The 20,847-nt window shown below is 46.3% G+C and overlaps 2 protein-coding genes across 2 annotated transcripts in view; one reads left to right on the forward strand and one right to left on the reverse strand.

Moving 5' to 3' along the window:
* Positions 1–479: 479 nt before the first annotated feature.
* On the reverse strand, positions 480–12,818 carry frk (fyn-related Src family tyrosine kinase; the record flags this gene model as incomplete). The annotated part of the gene is made up of 8 exons (XM_080023952.1): positions 480–688; positions 1,751–1,916; positions 2,765–2,946; positions 4,891–5,049; positions 5,997–6,159; positions 6,258–6,421; positions 8,575–8,696; positions 12,445–12,818. The coding sequence occupies 8 exons, from the start codon at positions 12,816–12,818 to the stop codon at positions 480–482; spliced, it is 1,539 nt and encodes a 512-aa protein (XP_079880078.1).
* Positions 12,819–16,397: 3,579 nt separating this feature from the next.
* The window catches only part of nt5dc1 (5'-nucleotidase domain containing 1), a gene marked incomplete at its 3' end in the record, with an annotated part of 63,770 nt that continues 59,320 nt past the window's right edge, over positions 16,398–20,847 (forward strand). Inside the window, exons 1-6 of the mRNA XM_080024648.1 lie at positions 16,398–16,631; positions 17,691–17,782; positions 19,222–19,293; positions 20,222–20,331; positions 20,504–20,583; positions 20,690–20,771. Of these exons, the coding sequence (XP_079880774.1) occupies positions 16,539–16,631; positions 17,691–17,782; positions 19,222–19,293; positions 20,222–20,331; positions 20,504–20,583; positions 20,690–20,771 (529 nt within the window). The 5' untranslated portion in view covers positions 16,398–16,538. The remainder of the gene's footprint in view (positions 16,632–17,690; positions 17,783–19,221; positions 19,294–20,221; positions 20,332–20,503; positions 20,584–20,689; positions 20,772–20,847) is intronic.

Genomic DNA, 20,847 nt, shown 5'->3' on the forward strand with positions numbered 1-20,847 from the left:
AGCGAAGCGGCTTCGTTGATCAGATCGTCCACGGGGCGGCCGGACGTCAAAAGAAAGCTCTCGAACTATTGTTGTTCATCCTCCTGCACCACGCCGAGCACCCTCCACCCTCCACCCAGACAAAAAGGCGGAGGCTTCTGTGGGGCTTGATAAAGGAACATATTTCAGTGGCGGCACCTTGTCGAGTCCTGGAAGGAATGCGTCGCCCAGAACCGGTCGGTCTGGACGGACGGCTGGCGGGTTCCCCCGAAAAAAACCAAAACAAAACACGGGCACGGATCAGTCACTCAGCGAGTCACCCCCGTTCTTTTTTTAGAGAGCAGTCAGCCGAACTGTGACGTAGTAAAAGCTGTGGTAGCCATCTTCCAAAAGACACGTTGCCACACACACACACACACACACACACACACACACACACACACACACACACACACACACACACACACACACACACACACACACACACACACACACACACCCTAGTAGCGGCTGGCGTCGTCGTAGGAGCTGACGTCCATGTCGAAGAAGCCCTCCAGCCTCCACTGCAGCGTCTCGAAGGTGGGCCGCTCCTGCTCGTTCTCCTTCCAGCAGTCCTGCATGATGTCGTACATCACCTTGGGGCAGTGCGGTGGTGCCGGCATCCGGTAGCCCATGGGGATCCTCTGCACCACCTGGTAGTTGGTCATGGCTGGAAGGGGGGGGGGGGCAAAGCAGGCTCCGTCAGAGACGCGTTTGCGCGGGTTCCCAAAACGTTCGCTGCACCTTCACGGTGGAAACGTCGGCGCGGCCACAAGATGAAGACCACGCCGCCCCCTTCCTCACGACCACCCTGAGCCACGGCACGGTTTTCTGACGGTTCTAAAGATTATTGTGCCGGATGATTCTGACGTGTGAGGGATGTTATGAGTGCGTTTAAAAAAAAAATATATATATATATATATATTTTTTTTTAACTTCACCCGACATGCTCGGAAGCCCGTCTGGATTTTCGTTAAAAAAAACAAAAAAAAAAAAAAAAAATACACAACGAAATAAATCAATCAATCAATCAATAAAAACAGTGTCTCTGGTTCTAGCCCCTTGTCCGCCATGATTGTTTCCTCTGAAGTCCAGAGGGATTTCCCGTTTTGAGAGCTGGGACGTAACCAAACCTCCGCGTCCGATCAGAGCAGCTCCACCAGATCAGGACCGTGGTCGTTGGTGATGGAATCCGTTGGCGTGCGCTGCTGCTGCTGCTGCTGCTGCTGCTCACTGCACCCTGAGCAGCGCCGCGTGTGGGGGTCCCTCACATCCCCAACATGTGTTGAGATTTGAAAAGCCTTGTGGCGCGGGTCCTTGAGCAGGACCTCCAGGAGTCGCGACCCAAAATGACGGATTTTGCAGCGACTTTTCTCAAAACTTCAAAACTAAAATTTAGGGAACTGCTCGTTTTTTTTTTTGGGCTTTTTTTTTTTTTTACTACTACAAACGATAGAAACAGTGATTTGAAGAACGCTGGGAAAAAAAAAAAGTCACGAGACGACTGTCTAATAAAAAGGATTTAATTTCTTAAAACGATAATTTTTTTAAGTCGTCTCAGTTTTCCCATTTAAACCTTATTTTCCTCAATCATAAAATGAGAATCTTAAAATCATTGTCTTTTTTTTTTTTAACATAATGCAGTGACCCACTTTCCCGGCGTGCTGCTCCTCTGTTCTGATCTAAATCATTAGTTGCTGACGGTGGTGGTAATGGGGGTCTGTGCTCTCACCGGGGTACGGCATCTGCCCGAAGGTGATGATCTCGTAGAGCAGGATCCCGAACGACCACACGTCCGACTTGATGCTGAACTTGTTGTCGTTGATGGCCTCCGGCGCCGTCCACTTCACCGGGAACTTGGTTCCTTCTTTGGCCTCGTATATGTTCTCACTCTCCACCTGAAAAACAAACAAATATAAACACAATACAAACTGAAAAAATACAGTGATTCCACGCAATAATAACAAAAACAACAATAATAATAATAATAATAAAAAATATGTTTTGAGTTGGAATTAACTGCCGCTCACCTGAAAACATTATATAGTTTGTATATATTTTAATATACAAACATAATTAAACCAATTTGTAAAACAAAAAAATATATATTACATATGTTGAAAGAAAAGGTACTTCCTGGCCAAATATTCTAGGTTTTCTTACTTCAACGAGAAGAGTAGAAGCAGATTCCAAGTATATTTCATTTGTGCAGCCAAGGCTGACGCTGAGGGGCACAACACTTTATGTGGAAATAAAGTCAAATAAAGTTGCTTAGATTACTCCACTTACATTAGAACAGATTGAATAGATTTGAGCAGACCCAGAGGGAGACTGCAGAGGCAGGATACACTGATATTTATATTCATTTGGTTGTGTCATTTCCTATGTTTTTGTGAGAAATTGTCATTCAAATAACTGAAAATATCTATTTTATTGTGTTTTGTAAATGTTATGCCACTATAATAGTGGTGTAACAAAAAAAATTACCCAAATTAACAAAGGCAGAAGAGCAATATTGGTATTGAACGTTGGAACATTTAAATTCAAAAATATAATAAAGTTAATTTTTCTCAATCCAACTGATGAAAACTCACCTAAATTCACATTTTATTTATTTATTGGCATAAAAATTCCCCTTAAACTCAGATGTAAACATGCCCGATCGGGGGATCGCCTCGTAACCGCGACAGCTCCAGTTCCCGCTTCCCGTATGAATAAAGTTTGACCACAAGGTGCTGAAGCTCACCATGAAGACGCGTGCGAGGCCGAAGTCGGCCACCTTGCAGATGTTGTTCTCCCCCACCAGGACGTTTCGGGCGGCCAGGTCCCGGTGGATGTAGTTCTGCAGCTCCAGGAAGGCCATGCCGGACGCCACCTGCGCCGCCATCTCGATCTGGTGCGACAGACTCAGCCTGGAGCCCTTGTCCTCTGCAGGACCCCAAGAAAATGCCTTTGTTTAGTTGAAAAGAGCACAGCACTCACATTCAGCTTCAGTGCTTTCACTCATTGGCGCACGTTGCACATAACGACCGTTTCCCTGGTGATAGCTCCATTTATTATATTCAAACAAGTGTTTTATTTTATATATATATTTTTAATTTATTATTATTTTTACTATCAATAAAATGTACATTTAATCTGGAATGAACAGTTCATTCTTTTTCTTATGTTTGTCATATATCTCCTCCTGTCTTATGTCACATAAAAAAAATAAAGAAAAATCCCCTAAGAATGTAGGATCCGACGCCACCCCAGTTGTCATGGAGACGCATTGGGCAGCATTGTAATATATTGTTTTAGGATTTAAGACACTGTGGATTTGGTTTTAAGTGCTTTTTAAATTCATTTCAAGTCATTTTCAGCAGCTTCACCCAGTTCACTTCAGCCAGGAGTGGGGGGGGGGGGGAGACTCGTAAATAAAGCCGCGTGAAAACCTCCGGCGGTGAATTATTAGGGGCAGCGATGAACCAAGGTCAGGACGGCGCAGGAGGACCACACCCCGCCACGACGTCCTCATCGGAGCGACTCCCCTACGGCGACGCTCTGGGAATTATATTCCCAGAGGGAGCGGCAGCAGAGCGGCCCTGTTCAAAAGGCTTCATGAGGTTCGACGCAGGGGGAAACGCCCTCGTCCTCCTTCCTCTTCGCCGCAGAGTGGACGTCGACCGCGAGGGAGCAGCCGGATCGGCGCCCCGCTAAGACTTTGATCTCCCGGGATGTGTTGAAAGCGTTTTATTATCAGAGGTTGTGTCGCGGAGCTCAAGGTTCATATGAGCCGGGAGACTCTTTTTTCGGGTTCGCTAACTGGATCCCCGACCCCCGGACGACGGTCGAGGAGGACTCTGAACCCGCCTGGAAAACAGCAGATAAAGCGGGCGGCTCGTTACCTGCCGTCGACTTGTCGCCCGTCCATACCTCCGACACCGAACTATCTCCATGGAGCCGAGTCCCATTTCTAGCGGCCTCTTGAGGCCATTCCTCTGGCTTTAGGTGGGAGGGTCGGCTTTTGAAACGCCCTGCGGGTTATCTGACTCTCCCACAGACTCGGGTAAGCGCATTTCCCTTCAGATCCGTGATCACCGGGGAGCCTGCTCATTAGAAGCCTGGTGTGGGGCCCGGTGGCTCCACCAGATGAGTCCACGCGCCGCACGCTCCTGAGGTCGTTCGCGGCGTCTCACCCTCCCTCTCTAACCCCCCCCGGCCTCCATTTCCTGTCCCCCACCACCGCTCTCTACAATAAAAAGGCAAAAATTAGGCCCAAAAAATACATCAAAATATGTATTTGATTGGTTAAATCACTGGTTCAACTCCCCCCCCCCCCAACCTGAATGCACAAGCCCTTCCCCGCACGGTGCGACCAGCAGTTGTGAAGTGTGGGATTATTAGTTTATCTTGCAGAAATGCCAAAAAACAAAAACCTTCATTGAGCCCAGAGTGTTATAAATCAGGGATTCCCAAACCGGGCTTCTTATTTAAATGTGGTTTGGCTTGTTTGCTTTACATTTTTCTTATTTTCACCTTAATATAAAAACTCACATAATGAATGAATAATGAATCGGTCAAATGAGCTGTATTTAGTCGGCGATGGGGGCTTCACCTTGAATCCAGTCTGGGAGCCGCTGGTCCATACAGCATGGATTCATAACCACAAGTGTACGTTTTAGGAGGGCATTTGAAGGTTGTTTTATTATTTTTTAGACGCTCCACCGTATCCCGCAAAGCGCGTTCCGACAGGGTTACCGACGGACACGCCGGCCACGCTCACGTCAGGGTTCTGTTAAAGCTCAGGTGTGACCGGTAAAAGATCCAAATCCCGCCGCTCGTCTGGGACCATCCAACCGAAGCTCCGCCAGGAGTGCCGGGGTTTCTTACTCTGCAGGAACTCCAGCAAGCTGCCGTTGTGCATGAGCTCGGTGATTATGTAGATGGGCTCCTCCACGGTACAGACGGCGTAGAGCTGGATCAGCTTGGGGTGTCGGATCTTCTTCATGATCTGCGCCTCCCTCAGGAAGTCCTGCTGGCACATGGTACCTGGCAGAACCAGCACCGGCACGGAGGAGTCAGAACAGGAGGCAAAGCTCTGCCGGGACGCTTCCAACCAACCAGCAAAAAACACATTCACACTCATTTGGAAACATGTTGGATATATGTCGTAGAATTGAATATTTAAACAACCGTAGTATAATTCCAACCTTTCCGGCAGAATGTCCTGTTTGGCAACTATCACTCCACTCATAACACCTTTTGTTGTTCTACTTCCTCCCCCATCTCCTTGGGACACTCGTACCACCTTTGCTCACCGGACCCCTGCCGTGCCTCCACCCTTCTCCTTGAGAGGAAACTTCCAATAGCTTTTGTTTCCCCCTGACCACACCTGGATCCTCGGGACCCTCATTAAAATACCTCTGTTTGACCAACTGCTTACCTGGAACAAAGAGGACCTTGTTTTCCCATAATCCTTCACTTCACCGTCTCACAAATGTTAAGTCATGTAAACGTCAGCTCAAGACCAAAGCGGAACGGAAGCGGCGTCTTGTACTCTACGATCACTACTTCATCACCAAGATTTAGATTTTTCTACATTCACATTGAAAGTCCTATGGTAACACATTACGAAATACAATAAATAAAAATCAGTATATGGGAGGACTGCCCTTATTCTCCAAGAAAATGTTACAAAATTATGAAATAATGACGTGAGCATCATCTAGTACTGATATATATTTAAAGTGTAATACTCCATGTGATGGGGAGCGGTGTGTGCTGGATCAGGAAGCTGGAACATGCAAAGCATTTCCAGGTGATATCTCACGGAGATGAGATCTGGCCGAGCGGGGCCGGCAACTGATGAAAACGGCAAAGAACGACTTCATGAGGGTTTGCGAGGATTTCAGTTTGTGGCCATCAACAGTTTGGTCAAATTATAACCCAAATATTCTATTACATTATAGCGATGACACCACACACGCCGCACCCACCGGGTTTGAGCGTCTTCACCGCCACCGCCGTGGTGTTGTTCCAAAGGCCCTCGTAGACCTCCCCGAACTGGCCGGCGCCGAGCCTCCTGAGGAGCCTGATGGAGCTCCTGGGAATCTCCCACTGGTCCTTGTAGGACAGGCCGTTGGTCTGCGGGGCCTCCATCTGGGCAGGTGGAGGAGCCGGAATTAAAAATAAAAAAATAAATAAAAACTGGACACGCATCCGGGGAAAGCGTCTTGGTGCTGATCACCTGCGTTTACCTTTTTGCAGGGCTCCTGGAGGCGCGCGCAGAGCCCGTCGTCGTATCTGGAGTAATGGGACACTAGTTCCTTCAGGGTTTCAAAGGTTTTATTCCTGGAAACGTAGTAGTGGCCGTTGTCCAAGCGTCTTATCTTGTAGTGCTTCACCTTCCCCTGGTCCAGCACTAAAGCACGCAGAAATAGTCACGTTGTTGTGTTTAGGAGGAAAATGATAAAGAAAATAAATGAATTCATGGAAAACAGCACACCTCAGAGAATCCTTTGTTACCATGGCGATGTTGCTCCAACCAACATTAGCATTTTATAATTTTAATCAACTCTGTTCAAAAAGAGAACCTAAGATTTAAGATGATGTAAATGACAAAATCTATTTTGTGTCTTGTGTCTCCTCAAGATCAAGACGATCAACTCTGCCATCGCCCAGCACCAGTTAACGCACAAAGTCCTATCAAGCCAAAGCACTGACGGCAAAACCCCAACTTCAGCCTGGAAAATGAGTGTGTGTGTGTGTGTGTGTGTGTGTGTGTGTGTGTGTATGTTCAGTTCACAAGCTTCATCAATTCATTTCGTACCTGACAATCTGGAAAGCATAGAATACAATGGCTCTGTACTGTTGTATAATTATAAAGATCTTTTATGCAGATACTTGACGCTTAAAATGATGTGTGTTAAATCACAGGAGGCCTCTCCGGTCCTGAAGAGGAACAGTGGCTGAACAACGTTCCACATGTGGACATGACAAGTGTTCATATCATCGTCAATTAGAAAGCAAATTCAACCCGTCGACACTTTGATTTATTGGTGATCAGCGGCTAAAATAAATAATAATCCTCAACTGCTTCACGGTATGTACTAAAGTACATATTTAGCACCGCCGAGTACTTTTGTGACGGTACTAAATGGAGGGAGGCTCAAGTGGAGCGGTGAGAAGTTGGTGTTTTATTTGTTTAACTTGATGACCCAGAGCCATCGATCACGCTGCACCGGTGGAAAGAATGAGTCATGGCGCGAGGCAGGGATTCTACTGGAATGCGGAAAGGAACGTGTATTGTTCCCACTCCAAACGAGGATCTGCGTCCTGCAGGACGCCGAGCAACCGGAAGACGGAAAAAAGAATGTGGTGGCACGAGGTTTAAATGAGGTTTTTATTGTGGGATATAAATACTTGATCCACCGATAATAAGGCTGATTGGATACTGGTCTCATAACCGTTGAAAAAAATAGGGTACTGGTAGCATATAATCAGCAATGCAAAAAAATGTCATATCAAGAGCCACATCAGGTATCAGATCATGTCAGACACTTAAAAAAAACAAAAAACAAAGACAACTGGACTTTCTGGCTGATGCCAAAGCGCCAGGAAATCGTGATCGCAAAAAAACAAAGTAAATTCAACCCAATGTGTGCAGCTGCGACAGCTTTGGAACGACTCTTCCAGCCTCGCCAGAGCCCACCGGATTCGGAAAGAGCTCCATTTATCAGCTTGCCCTGTCGGTGACGAAGAAGATACCAGAAGAATACCATTTTTGGCGGATACGGCCGAGATCATCTCTGCGGATGGTGTTCGTGCCGCGTTCGGTTTATCTGATTGGCTGAAGATGTCGTCTGTCCAGGCATGGATTCCAACCCAACGCCTGTCGCTCTTGTGACAGGAAGTGTAAAGACCTTGTAAGAAAGACTGGGCGAACCAGGCTGAAACTTTTCTGCATTAAAAGGATAAATCAATTTATTTTTTCCCCCCTTTTATTTGCAATTTTAGTCAATTCTCATAATTTCACTGTAAATAAAAATAATAATAATAATAATAATAATAATGTGGTCAATACTTGCACATTTTGACAAAGGTTGCTGTAAGATCCAGTATGTTTGGTTGCAACAATAAGAAAGCAACGTCATGGGACAGCTTACCGACACAGTGTTGTATAAACGTTTGTAATGGAGGGAAACTCATACCATACGCCAACACTAACGTTCTGTTCTCATGAAACCAAACGTACGGTCAAACTCCACTCTGTACGTGTTACTGATACCGATCAGTAACATGTACAGTGCAGAGTTTGACCGTACGTTTGGTTTCAAAATTTGATGCCTGATGTGGGACTTGGTAACGGCCAAAATAAAGTTAAGAACTAAGAATCTAGTGGGAAAAGGCAGTGCATATCAACAGGTTAACACTGAGGGAGAGCTAACCACAAGTTCATTTTGTCATATTTAAAAAAATAAATAAATAAATAAATAAATAAATAAAAAAGGTGTCGACTGCAGATGAGTGCAGGGTCGTGGAGAAGGAAAGAGGATCTGACCGTTCGGAGCGTACCTGAGAGGGAAAGTTCTCCGCTTTGACTTTCACTGTTTCTGATCAGGAAGGCCCCGTGTCTGTTTCCCGCCGCCGTCAACAGCTTCTCGGCGTCGAGCCTCTTGGTGTCCGCAAAGTACCACCTGCAAGCGGCGGCGAATAAACACAATGCGTCAACCGCCGCGTTTACGGGGGGGCATTCGGGGCCGATACCAGGCTAAAACAGGGCGTCTCAAAGTCAGAAAACATCCCCGGCGCCGACAGCCACACCTGAAGAAATAGAGAAACGAGAAACGTCTTCAGGTTCTATGGACTCGTTCAGCGACCACTGTCCGTCACACCGGCCGGCAGCGGTCAACCTGCTTAAACGCAGCGTCAACCAACGGAGGAATTCCATGCAAACAAACACATCCGCGTTCTCATGCAGCCATTGACGTCGCCGTTCGGACGACCGGGGACAACGGCAACCAAATGGCAATGTTGGAGAGGCTGAAGCTGGACCCTCCACCGTCACTTCCTGCGTGCGCACGGATGGCAGGTGGAAATTCAGACTCCCCTCAGGTGAGGCGCTCAACTCACGTCCCAGCTCCACAAACAAGCTCTTCACGACACAATCCTACAAAAGAGCTTCTTGCTGAGATGAGGGGTTTCACAGCGTACAACAAGGCAGCCGGCGGAACGTCTAAACATTGTAGGCGCAGCGGTGGTTCTATCGAAAGAAAAAAAAAATTTAAAAAAAAGCTGCGTGTGCAAAAAGTTTGTCTTGGAGCAATTTGGGGAAAAAGGACATCATGCTGCTCATGAGGTTCAGCTCAGAGAAGCGCGCTCGAGCCCCGAGAACAAGACGTGCGATATGGAGGTAGAATCAATATTAAAAATCCATACAACCCGAAGGAAGGAAGCGTGGATGATTACGTTTCCATTTACAGGACGCCACCGCTTCCTGGGGGGAACTAGTTCTTGAAGGGTTACTGGACTGACCCCACCGACAATGACATCGGCTGCAGCTACACGTGGTTTAAACAAACATCTCTCGCGCCCACATTAACAACTGGGACCATTAACCCTCCCCCTTCAATCCCAACCCCCCCACCAAAAACATGCACAACATGGCCGTCTGACCGGCGATTGAGGTTTGAAATGGGTCCCGGGCGTCGCTCTGCCCACTGCTCCTGGCTGCCCCGCCCCCGGAGGAAGGACAAGCCAGGATGGGTCAAAAGCAGAGAACAAGTTTCACCGGTCATCATTTGACGCATGCGCTGGTCGCCGTATGGGTGCATGTGTTGTGTGACAAAATCTTCAAGATGGCAGACTTCCTCCCCCTATGCCACTGTCTTTAAAACATTGCTTTGCCCAAAGGCACGGAGAAAGGCTTAATCCCCCGAACGCAATGTCTATTTTCAGACAGTAGTATAAAAAAAGTGTTCTCAAAAATAGGATTTTATATCAAATGTCTGTCCCCGTTTGCAGTTTTACCTTTCATGGGCAAATAAAAAGTGTGATGTGGGTTAACCGATCCAGAAGAACCCCACAGGCACCTGCGTCATAGCTCAATTTCAGAACATTTCCACTACTCCAAACAGCCCTCTCCGTTAAGCTGGAGTGCAGGGACCAGTTTAAAGCGTTGCCCGCTGCACCAAAAAGTTCTCTCTGAAACAATACAGCAAGTACAAGGTGGCTGCTGATATTTTGGAGATGTGTGTGATGAGTCACTGCCCAATGCTCACTCAAAACTGAAACCTGCACGTCCTCAAAGCGCAGCACACGACGACATGGCGGCACCGTGTACACCACAATGGTGTCACCACATGGGTGACATCACCTTCCATTCCATCATAAAGAGTCACAGTACTTAGGAGCGATGGTACCTGCGAATAATGACGTCACTGCCTCTCTCAATCACGCAAACAGGAAAGAACCGGAAAAACCTGGTATCAGCTGAGATGAAACTGTTTACCAACACGAAAACATCCCAGAAACTGTCTGGTCCGTATGCACTCAAGTCACATAGTGATGACTAGACGCCAGACAAGAGGGCTAAATGTTTTTTTTTAGTAATGTAGAAGACAATAACTTAAATGAATAATATTAATAATAATAATAATAATAATAATGACTAAAATGCTCCCTCACATCTCTGCGGAGCTGTTTAAAATTGCATCCTTGCAGAAACCAGCTGTGGACAAAGTTCCACTGCGTCATGTACAGTGAAATGGTGCAACACCACCTTGTAAATCCAGTTTCTCTACACTGTCACAGAGTCCAAGTATTATGGCACGACATCGAAGACAAAATAATGTCCGTATGTTCACTCTTTGCTTTGGTATTACAGGGCCCAACCATTTACTGTTCCCACCGTGGGAATTATTAACCTGCAGCTCGTCTTCCTGGTCGCTGAATCATTAACCGCGATGGATTGCATCTAAAGTGCTTTGTAAATCACTTACAAGAGGCACAATAAAATAAATGGAGGTTAAAAAATTAAAAAACACAACAAAAATGTACTTTTTGGAATGAACACTGCTCTCACATAGACGACTGAGTGCAAGCGGGATGCCACTGACTGAGCTGTGTCGAATGAGGAAAAGAGGAATTTCAACACGTGTGGAGGAGTGTTTCCCAAAGCAGCAGAAACAGAAACACAACATCTAATGAAGGAAATTAATATCACCAAAAGGATAAGAATAACCAAACAGAAGAGAGCAGCTAAAAAGGAAAATACATACAAAAAAACGCTCCACAGAATTGATCCAGGGTCCATCTCACATCGGTTGATGTGGAGATATCACCATGTTTTTGACAGACGTCTGAATTCTATAACGTGACGATATTTTGGGGATTCAAAACATATTTACACACGTGAAATATCTGAGAACCATTCATCATGTGGATATTATGACCATTGAATATAACAGAGAGAAAAGTCACTTCCCTTTAACTTAACCAGAAAGATAACACATTAAATGTTGTCTTATATAGTTAAATCAAAAGTTAAATTTTAACTATAACTCAATGTCATGATAACCAAATTCCCTGATAATATCTTGTCTCTTATCACCGTATGGATATTATAATGACATCACCCCGTCCCTACTGTCGAGTTAGGGAGATAACATGAAACCAGGATCAAAACACTCATTGTTGTTCGATGGTGTTCACGTCTTGTATATGAAATAAAGGTGAAGTGCAACTATTAATAATGTCGCTGTGGACCGCCTGGAACCTATTGAAGGACCCCTGGAATGGTTCCCGGACCCCTCATTGAGAACCACTGCTATAGAGCAGTGATCCTCAACTTTGCTTTTTCTAGGACAATCAAAACAGTCATATTCAGTATATAGAAAAAAAATAAACATACAGAACATTAACTATGAGGCATTTTGTTGGGGACCCTCCTGGAGCCTCTGGAAGAAGGACCCATGGAGGGGTCCCCGGGCCACACGTTGAGAACCACTGGTATAAAGCAGTGATTCTCAACTTTTTTTCATATCAAGGGCCAACAAAACAGCCATGTCGTGTTTAGTATATGGGAAAATAAATCAACATATAATCTGTTCTATGGAGGATTTTGTTGGGGACCTGGAGCCTCAGGGACGACCCACGGGGGGGGGGGGGGGGGGGGCGAGGGCCACACATTGAGAACCGAGGATCAAAACTAGGAACTAGGAGGTGAAACTAGGATCAAAACAGTGATTACTATACACTTTATACTTATCTACACTATATACTTATATACTGTATAAGTACATACTATATACTTAAATGCTTTACATTCTGATGGCGAAGTTGAACTTTTAATCCCTTTTCCTGAGGGCCGCCCCGGGGAGCCTCTCAGCGGAGCCCAGGTTGGGAACCCGCCGGGGTGGACCCTCGGACGGGCGCGGTACTCACAGCTCTGCGTCGATGCTCTCCACCGGGGCCACGTAGTTGGCCGGGATGTACCCTTGCTTGGACGCCGAGACCCCGGTCAGGGCCCGGGCGTGCCACCAGTCCCCGGCGCTCTTGTCCAGCGCCTCCAGCTTGTCCCCGGCCATGAAGCTCAGGTCCTCCTTGGTGCGGGCCGTGTAGTCGTACAGGGCCAGGTACACCGAGTTGCCGGCGGGGATCGGCGCCGAGGGCGGGGGCGAGGACGTCGTCTGACCCGGGATCACCACCACGATGTCGGGTCGAGCGGGCACCGCGGTGCCGTCGGTCTCGGAGCGGGGCTTCTGGAAACACGCCGCCAAGCGCTGGCAGCAAAGCAGGCACTTCTCCCGGATCTCCATGGTGCCTGGGTCCGGGGTCCGGGGTCCGAACTCACTTAACCGGTCCCTCGTTCTCTCCCATCATCCAGCGCCCGGGTCATTCCTGTGTCTTTTCAAAGGGGAAGTTTCTTGGGAGATTCCTATTCTCCACGGGCCCGGCTCGATGGCGGACCACGCCACCGTCACTGCTCCTCAATCAGCTGCACCTGTCTGCTGCACCGCGCCGCCGTGGGGCGTCCACTAGCCGTATTACGGTATTCCCCCAATGCACCTCTGCGCGTTTACACCTGTCAGACGCCATTACGGTCGGGTGTGGAACCCAATGCGTGAGTGTTTGAAACGCGAGATGATGATTATTATTATTATTATTATTATTATTATAATTCATAAATCTCTTTTTGGAAAGGCACCTGGAGAGAATGTCTGACGTATTCCGTCCGTTTTTCATTTTTTTATTGTAATATTTATTTTATACTTTTGTTTATTTTTATTTTTTTTAGATGACTGAAATACTTTCTCATCCGCAGAGGGAAGTTGCAGTGACAGCAGCTCACATCAAACTGAACACAATGAAGGTATAAAACTACAAAACGGAAAAATAATAATAATTAAAAAATAAAAAATAAAGATCCAAGACACTTTATCCGTCACATACGTACGTCATACACGGTTAGGGCGCAATGGAATGACAAACGTCCAAAATGGGTGGAGTGATAAAAATAATAGAACAAGAAACAGAAAACAATGTTTTAGGAAAGGATGGTTTCAAATGACGTGACCGTACAATATTCTTATTTATTTTACACCGAGGTAACGATTAGCAGGTTACACATTGCACACACAAATGAATGAGTTGGCTGTTTTTGTTTTACCACAATTGTCAAAAATAGTTTGGGATCCGACAGCACAAGTTAAAATATTTGGATTCAGTCGATTCGTTGCGTTTATTTTGTGTTTAGTTTTTATTTAACAGAATAATACAAACCACTGGAAGTTAGAAGCGAATTTACAGTAACGGCAAACAGGGACATAGGGTTATTACCATCAAATTATTATTATTACACTAATCTCTGTCGCAATGTAGCTGAATGTTATTCTCCCTTGTAAGTCGCTTTGGATAAAAGCGTCTGATAAATGACTAAATGTAAATGTAAATGTAAATGTAAATCAAACGTAAAACTAATTTAAAAAAAATCTATAAATAAAGAAAATGAAAGAAAACGAAACTAATGTCAATACAAACACTCAAAAATGAAAAACAATCAGAAATTATCAAATAAATAAATAAACAGCAGGGAATTTGTCGCGTCTCGATATCGTGGCTAGATAGTTAGTGACGTCAGTGACGCTCGACTTTGTTTTGTTAGCCGATTGGCCGGTTAGCATGTCACGTCGGGGGGTTTAAAATAATGTTGTTGTTTTTTTACACCTTGCGTGTGACAGAAATGACACAAACATTGACGACGGTGTGTTTTGCTTGCTGTCCCAATACCGCGAACATGAATATAGAGACTCAATCGAAGCCGAAGGAAAACGGACGTTTCCCCATCGATTTGAACGGGGCCGCTCAGATCGTCACGCTCTTCCGGTCCCCGCCGCGTCCCGCGAACGGCCCGTCCGTTGTGAACCAATGTGAACGACGCGTGGTTCCCGGCTCACTCGTTCGTTTCTCCCGCGACCCGGTAGCCAGCGGCCGCCGCGGCGCGCAGGCGTCCACCAGGCCCGCCCGTGCCCGCGGGGTCTCGAACCTCGGTTTGTGAACGAAACAGAGCAACGTGGCGGAAACAAGCTGCGCTCAGCGACGCGGGGCGAGCAGGACGCTCTTCGACTTGCGAGCCGAAAGTTATTCCTGGAGAATGAATCAATGTTGGGAAAAACAAGTCGTAAAACATGTGACTGATTGCTTTACACCTTGTGTTCAACCAACGTAAACAGTGCGAGGCTGAGGTCGGCTCCTCGTTCGAATTCGGTCCACCTTAAATGGCCGCAATAACGTCATTTGTCCCGCAGATGACGCTGTTTGGTGACTGATCTGTGTCCTGCGCTGTAGAGATTTCCAGAATGAAAGATCTGTTCTGAGTCACCTGTATTCAGAACAACTTAACCAACAATGACTGTCCAGGAGGCATTTTCAGTGGAATGAACCATTTCTATTTCCAAAATGTGCTTTACGGAGCAGCCACGAACAGCAACCAGTCGTTAAACGAGAAAGGCAGGACGTGTTTGCCCTTTCTGCTTAATTACCACGACTGTCCTGTGGGATTTTTAATTATGAATGAGACGTTTTTATTGTCAAGCTCTGAACACGGCGTGTCAGCCTGCGCCGTCTCATTGTGTCATTGCAGTTTCTCCACTATTACTACAGGATGTTCCTCCCTCCTTGTTTTCAAAACATCTCAGGAACCTGAAACTGGTGCGCGACAAACAATGTGAGGAAAGATCAGAATCCAGGACTACAGGAGGTTTAACTATCACGTTGTATAAGCCCCTGAACATGGTACGCATTGCAGACTGCACAGTCTCGTGTGATTGCAATTACTATGTTCCTCCCTCCTTGACGTCTCAAGAATCCGAAACTGGTGCACGACAAGCAACGTGACGAAAACTTTTTGAAAATAAGGGGGGAGACCCCCCCCCATTATTTAATTGATTATGGAGAGATTGCGTTCATTCTGACATTGTCATCTTCACAGGCTTATAAAAAACAATTGCTGGAGTCAAACCTCCTGTAGTCCTGGATTCTGATCTTTCCTCACATTGTTTGTCGCGCACCAGTTTCAGGTTCTTGAGATGTTTTGAAAACAAGGAGGGAGGAACATCCTGTAGTAATAGTGGAGAAACTGCAATGACACAATGAGACGGCGCAGGCTGACACGCCGCGTTCAGAGCTTGACAATAAAAACGTCTCATTCATAATTAAAAATCCCACAGGACAGTCGTGGTAATTAAGCAGAAAGGGCAAACACGTCCTGCCTTTCTCGTTTAACGACTGGTTACTGTTCGTGGCTGCTCCGTAAAGCACATTTTGGAAAATAGAAATGGTTCATTCCACTGAAAATGCCTCCTGGACAGTCATTGTTGGTTAAGTTGTTCTGAATACAGGTGACTCAGAACAGATCTTTCATTCTGGAAATCTCTACAGTGCAGGACACAGATCAGTCACCAAACAGCGTCATCTACGGGACAAATGACGTTATTGCGGCCATTTAAGGTGGACCGAACAATTCGACTAAGGAGCCGTCTTCAGCCTCGTGTGAACGATTGATAATCGACAGAATTAAATCATTTATTTTTGTGATCCACACGAGTGCAGCATCGGGGCTGAAGGGTTTACGAGAGCCACACTTTACATTCTTCCGCCTCAATAAATAATCGTGACGGAACCAAATGTTTTTATTTGCGGATAACTCCGTGACCGACGGAGCCGAGCGACTCTTCTGTCGTTTGCACGATCCGTTCGCTGCGGACGGTTCGTTCGCGGGTCGGGCGTAGTTCCGCTGGTCAGGGTGACGCAGCGTTACCTGCACCGACAACCTGCCATTACCGACACACATCCACCTGGATGCGCGTTGTTCGTCCCACGCACTGTGTTTTGCGGAGCACGGGGTGTCGTCGGGGAGGAGGCGGTTTTTGCGGGGGAGCTCGGCTGACATCGCCACCCAGCAGCGCGCTGCGGGCTGCGGTGCGTGCGTGCGATTCTCATTTTCATCGTCCCCCCTCGTTGTTCCACCTTCGGCCAAAATGAGCGAATACTTCAGTCTTTCCGACTGCGACGTGATAGGATTCGACCTGGACCACACGCTGTGTCGCTACCACCTGAAGGAGACCTCCAGGGTGAGTCCGCAGCTGCACGACTCTCAGGGATGGGGCGCACAACCTCCCTGCAGACACTGGGTTCCGGTGGTACAGACAGCGGCTTGGATGGATTGTGTGTGTGAGGTGGTGCATGCGTGGTCCAGATGCTGCAGTCTGCTGTGTCTGAGGTCATGCATGCATGGTCCTGATGCTGCAAACCGATGTGGCAGCCAGTGGCTTGGATGCTTTGAGTCTCAGGTGGTGCATGCATGGCCCTAAAGCTGCAGTCTGGTGTGTCTGAGGTGGTGCATGCATGTTCCTGAAGCTGCAGTCTGGTGTGTCTGAGGTGGTGCATGCATGGTCCTGAAGCTGCAGTCTGGTGTGTCTGAGGTGGTGCATGCATGGTCCTGAAGCTGCAGTCTGGTGTGTCTGAGGTGGTGCATGCGTGGTCCAGATGCTGCAGTCTGCTGTGTCTGAGGTCATGCATGCATGGTCCTGATGCTGCAAACCGATGTGGCAGCCAGTGGCTTGGATGCTTTGAGTCTGAGGTGGTGCATGCATGGCCCTAAAGCTGCAGTCTGGTGTGTCTGAGGTGGTGCATCCATGGTCCTGATGCTGCAGTCTGGTGTGTCTGAGGTGGTGCATGCATGGTCCTGATGCTGCAGTCTGCCAGTGAGTCACGGGCTTTAGGGATGATGCCAGGCAGTGTGGCTTTAAAACACAGCTCCTTGCATCTTACTATGGCTTTCCACAGCAATTCGACCCGAAAACATCTTTCATCTGGACCCGATTCACCACCTCGCACTGCCAACGTGGTGCATTTTGATGGAGCCGATGCTCCTGTCATTGTGATATAACAGTTGGGATGTTTCACCACCAGGCCAGGCCTGACCCATTAGTGCCACAGTGTCCTCTTGTCAGTCACTGGCCAGTCCAGGCCTGTTCACAATCAATCAATCCGCACTGTGCCTGTTATAGTTTTACTGTGCTGTTCCGCACAACTCTTTTCATAATAACCCGCTTTGGGGCCGTGGTAGTAAAGCAGATGGCCGTAACAGTCTGTTTTTATAATTGTTTTGTTCTGTTTTCGTGTTGCAGTTGATTTATGAGAGCTTTGCCAGGTATCTGGTGGAGCACAAAGGCTACGACCAGGACCTGCTGACCCTGACCCCGGCAACCTGGGACTTCTGGTGAGTGACCGGCGTCGAGAGAGAGAGAGAGAGAGAGAGAGAGAGAGAGAGAGAGAGAGAGAGAGAGAGAGAGAGAGAGAGAGAGAGAGAGAGAGAGAGAGAGAGAGAGAGAGAGAGAGAGAGAGAGAGAGAGTTCAGCATTAAGGGGCAAATCGAAAGGCTTACAGCGCCGCAGAATCTTTCCGTTCATCTGCGTTAACACCACATTTAATTGCATCTTCTTCCTCCTCTCTGTCCTCGCCACCCGCACCGAATAACCGATCATCTACGCCCGTTCAAGATGGTGTTGTTTGTTTTTTTTGTTGCAACCTTTTCTGGCGTTGTTGTTTGATCACCCTGCGCTCTGTCGCAGCCAGAAAAAAACCTGTCACGCTCCATTCCCACTGCATCAGCTCTTGTGTTTAACTAAGCAGCAGAGGAGCGACCAGACGTTTTCCAGTTTACTCAGCCAAGTGCAGTTCCATGTGAGAGGAGTTTTGCTCATTTCGACTTATTGTACAATCAGACGGACAGACAAGTAACATAAGAAAGTAACCCTCTAAAAACAATAAAAAAAATAATGTACACAAAATATAAAATATATATATTTATATATTTTTATATATATATAATTCAGATATAAGGTTCTCTATGCACAAGATAAATGCATGGGCTATGTACAGTATAGTTGCTGTGAGCACTGAGTGTAGGCATCATATGGATATAATATAAGTGTATTATGGTCTAATATGGTACTGTGTCCAGTGAAACAGAAACATTCATATTCACCGTGAAGTTGGATTTTCGTTGCTATAAACCACTTATGTCATCACGCATCACAGCGATGTCAGGTGTTTCGCCCCGGACAACCATCCATCGCTATAATGGGATTATTACCCTGACGGAGTTGACGTAGCTCAGACTGTTGCTCCTATCAAATTTGAAGACATCATCAATCATTGAATACCCAGGATTGTCGTTTAAATTCATCTCGTGGTGAAGGAGAAGCATCGCAGATGAGGTCTAATCTCAGACGAAATCTCACTTTTAATCCGGACTAACTGAAAGGCTCTTTCTCCGTCGTGGTTTAAAATCCTCTCAGGCTGGCTTTAAACAAATCTGATTTCCAGAAGGAAGATTAGAGCAGATCTGGGTCTGAGTGAAAGTTTGAATTAACCCTTTGGATGGATGGGCGTGGCCTCCAGGTGGACCAGAAGGAGCTGAGCAGTCCTCCATCACCTCCAGGACGCCCTGGTCTGGAGCGAGTTCATCTGAAATGAAGCAGCGCCTCTGAAAGGCGTTTTTTTAAATTCTGGATTCATTTCAGTGGCATTAGTTTAGTCCTGATTTAGATTAAAGCCTGTTTTGCTTAATCAAAGCCGCTGTGATCAACCAGGTGAATGTCGTCAGTCTGGTTTTCCCGTCGCTGTTCGACTTCTCACTCGTCTCCCTCCGTCCAGTTTCAAAGGGCTGGTGGTGGACCTGGAGGACGGGAACCTGGTGAAGCTGGCCGAAGACGGCACGGTTCTACGGTAGGTCCCGCAGGTCGCCGCTACTGTACGCACCAAGGTGGGCGTCTCACTGCGCGGGGAGGGCTCCGACTGCGTCCCGGTGCTGTCGAAAAAGGTGGTGTGGAAGGTTACCATCATCACGTGATGAGAACGCTTGACCGGATTCACAGATTTATTTAATGATGAAAATGATAAGATAAAATTGGTCGTCAGATCAATGAACTAAACGTCCTTCGAAGAAGAAATAACTTTCCATTTTTTCCATCTACAAACCACTCTGTCCTGTCCTGTTCCCCTGCTGCCCCTGTTCTATGTGGCAGTGTACGTGAAATCTACAATAAAAACAAAATTAAAATGTAGAATTGCAATAATCTAGATATGTATTATATATTTATATGTATATATTTTTGTTTAAAATGGAACTAATGGCCTTTATTACTGTCAGTTAAATTGATTAAACTCTTTTTTATTTGATATATTTGACAATTAGCTTGCTAATACTATGTATCCTCATCTCCTCGTCTTTTTTAGTGAGGTACTTTAAGATACTCACCCGGAAATAAAGGGTGTACATATTCATCCTAAAAATGAAATTGAACAAAAAAAAAGTTAATTTTTTTTTATTTACACAAATGCTTTGCAACAGGAAACTGTGGTGGTGGAAACTGGACTGGCCGGCCCCCCACAGTCTAATGCATTCATGGGAAATGTTGCATCTCATGGTTCATGTACTTCCAAGCAGTCTAACTAGGATGGATCCTACACTTCCAACAATCCCACGTGGTCATATTTCCTAAACCTCCAAACTCTACTTACCTAGGAGGTGTCCTATATGTATATATGTATATATACACACAATATTTGTGTTTAATGAGTGTTTAATGTTTTTTGTTTCTTATAACATTGCTTCATTGACATTCCTCTGGGATATGTTTTGTTGTTTGATTAGAGCGACACATGGATCCAAGGACCTCAGCACAGAAGAGATCATCAAACATTATGGTCCCAAAAGGGAATGGCAGCACTTCAACAGCCTCAACACTTCCTTCACCAGATCCGGTATTCCCCTCATATGCCCTTTCATTACTGTTACCTTTAAATAACCGCTTTTGTTTAAATAACACAAGATGTAAAATGTTCCATCCACAGAATACTGTGGTAATGTTTTTAAATGTCACTTTATCCCGTGAACTCTTCCCTGACCCTTGCGTTGTTGTTTTTGTTTTTGCAGCAAAATACTATTTTTATGACAACTATTTCGACCTCCCCGGTGCTCTGCTCTGCGGCAGAGTTGTGGACATGTTGAACAAGGTGATTTCCACTTTGTTCTTTTTCTTCATTGATGAACCGTTGGGGTTTTTTTTCGTGTGGAATGCAATGTGTTAAAACAGATCTTCACGTTTGTTGGCTCCAACAGCGGGGGAGCGAGGTGAATTCAGAATTTTGGAAAGACATGCTCGCTGCCATCGACCACAACTACAACACGTCCGCGTTCAAAGGTACGCACTCCGTTCACCACGCATTCAACTTGTTTTTTGTGAGAATCTGCCGAATGGGATCTTCGTGCGCGCTATG

The sequence above is a fragment of the Zeus faber genome (genome assembly GCF_960531495.2).
Source record: "Zeus faber genome assembly, chromosome: 2".
Classification (NCBI taxonomy): domain Eukaryota; kingdom Metazoa; phylum Chordata; class Actinopteri; order Zeiformes; family Zeidae; genus Zeus; species Zeus faber.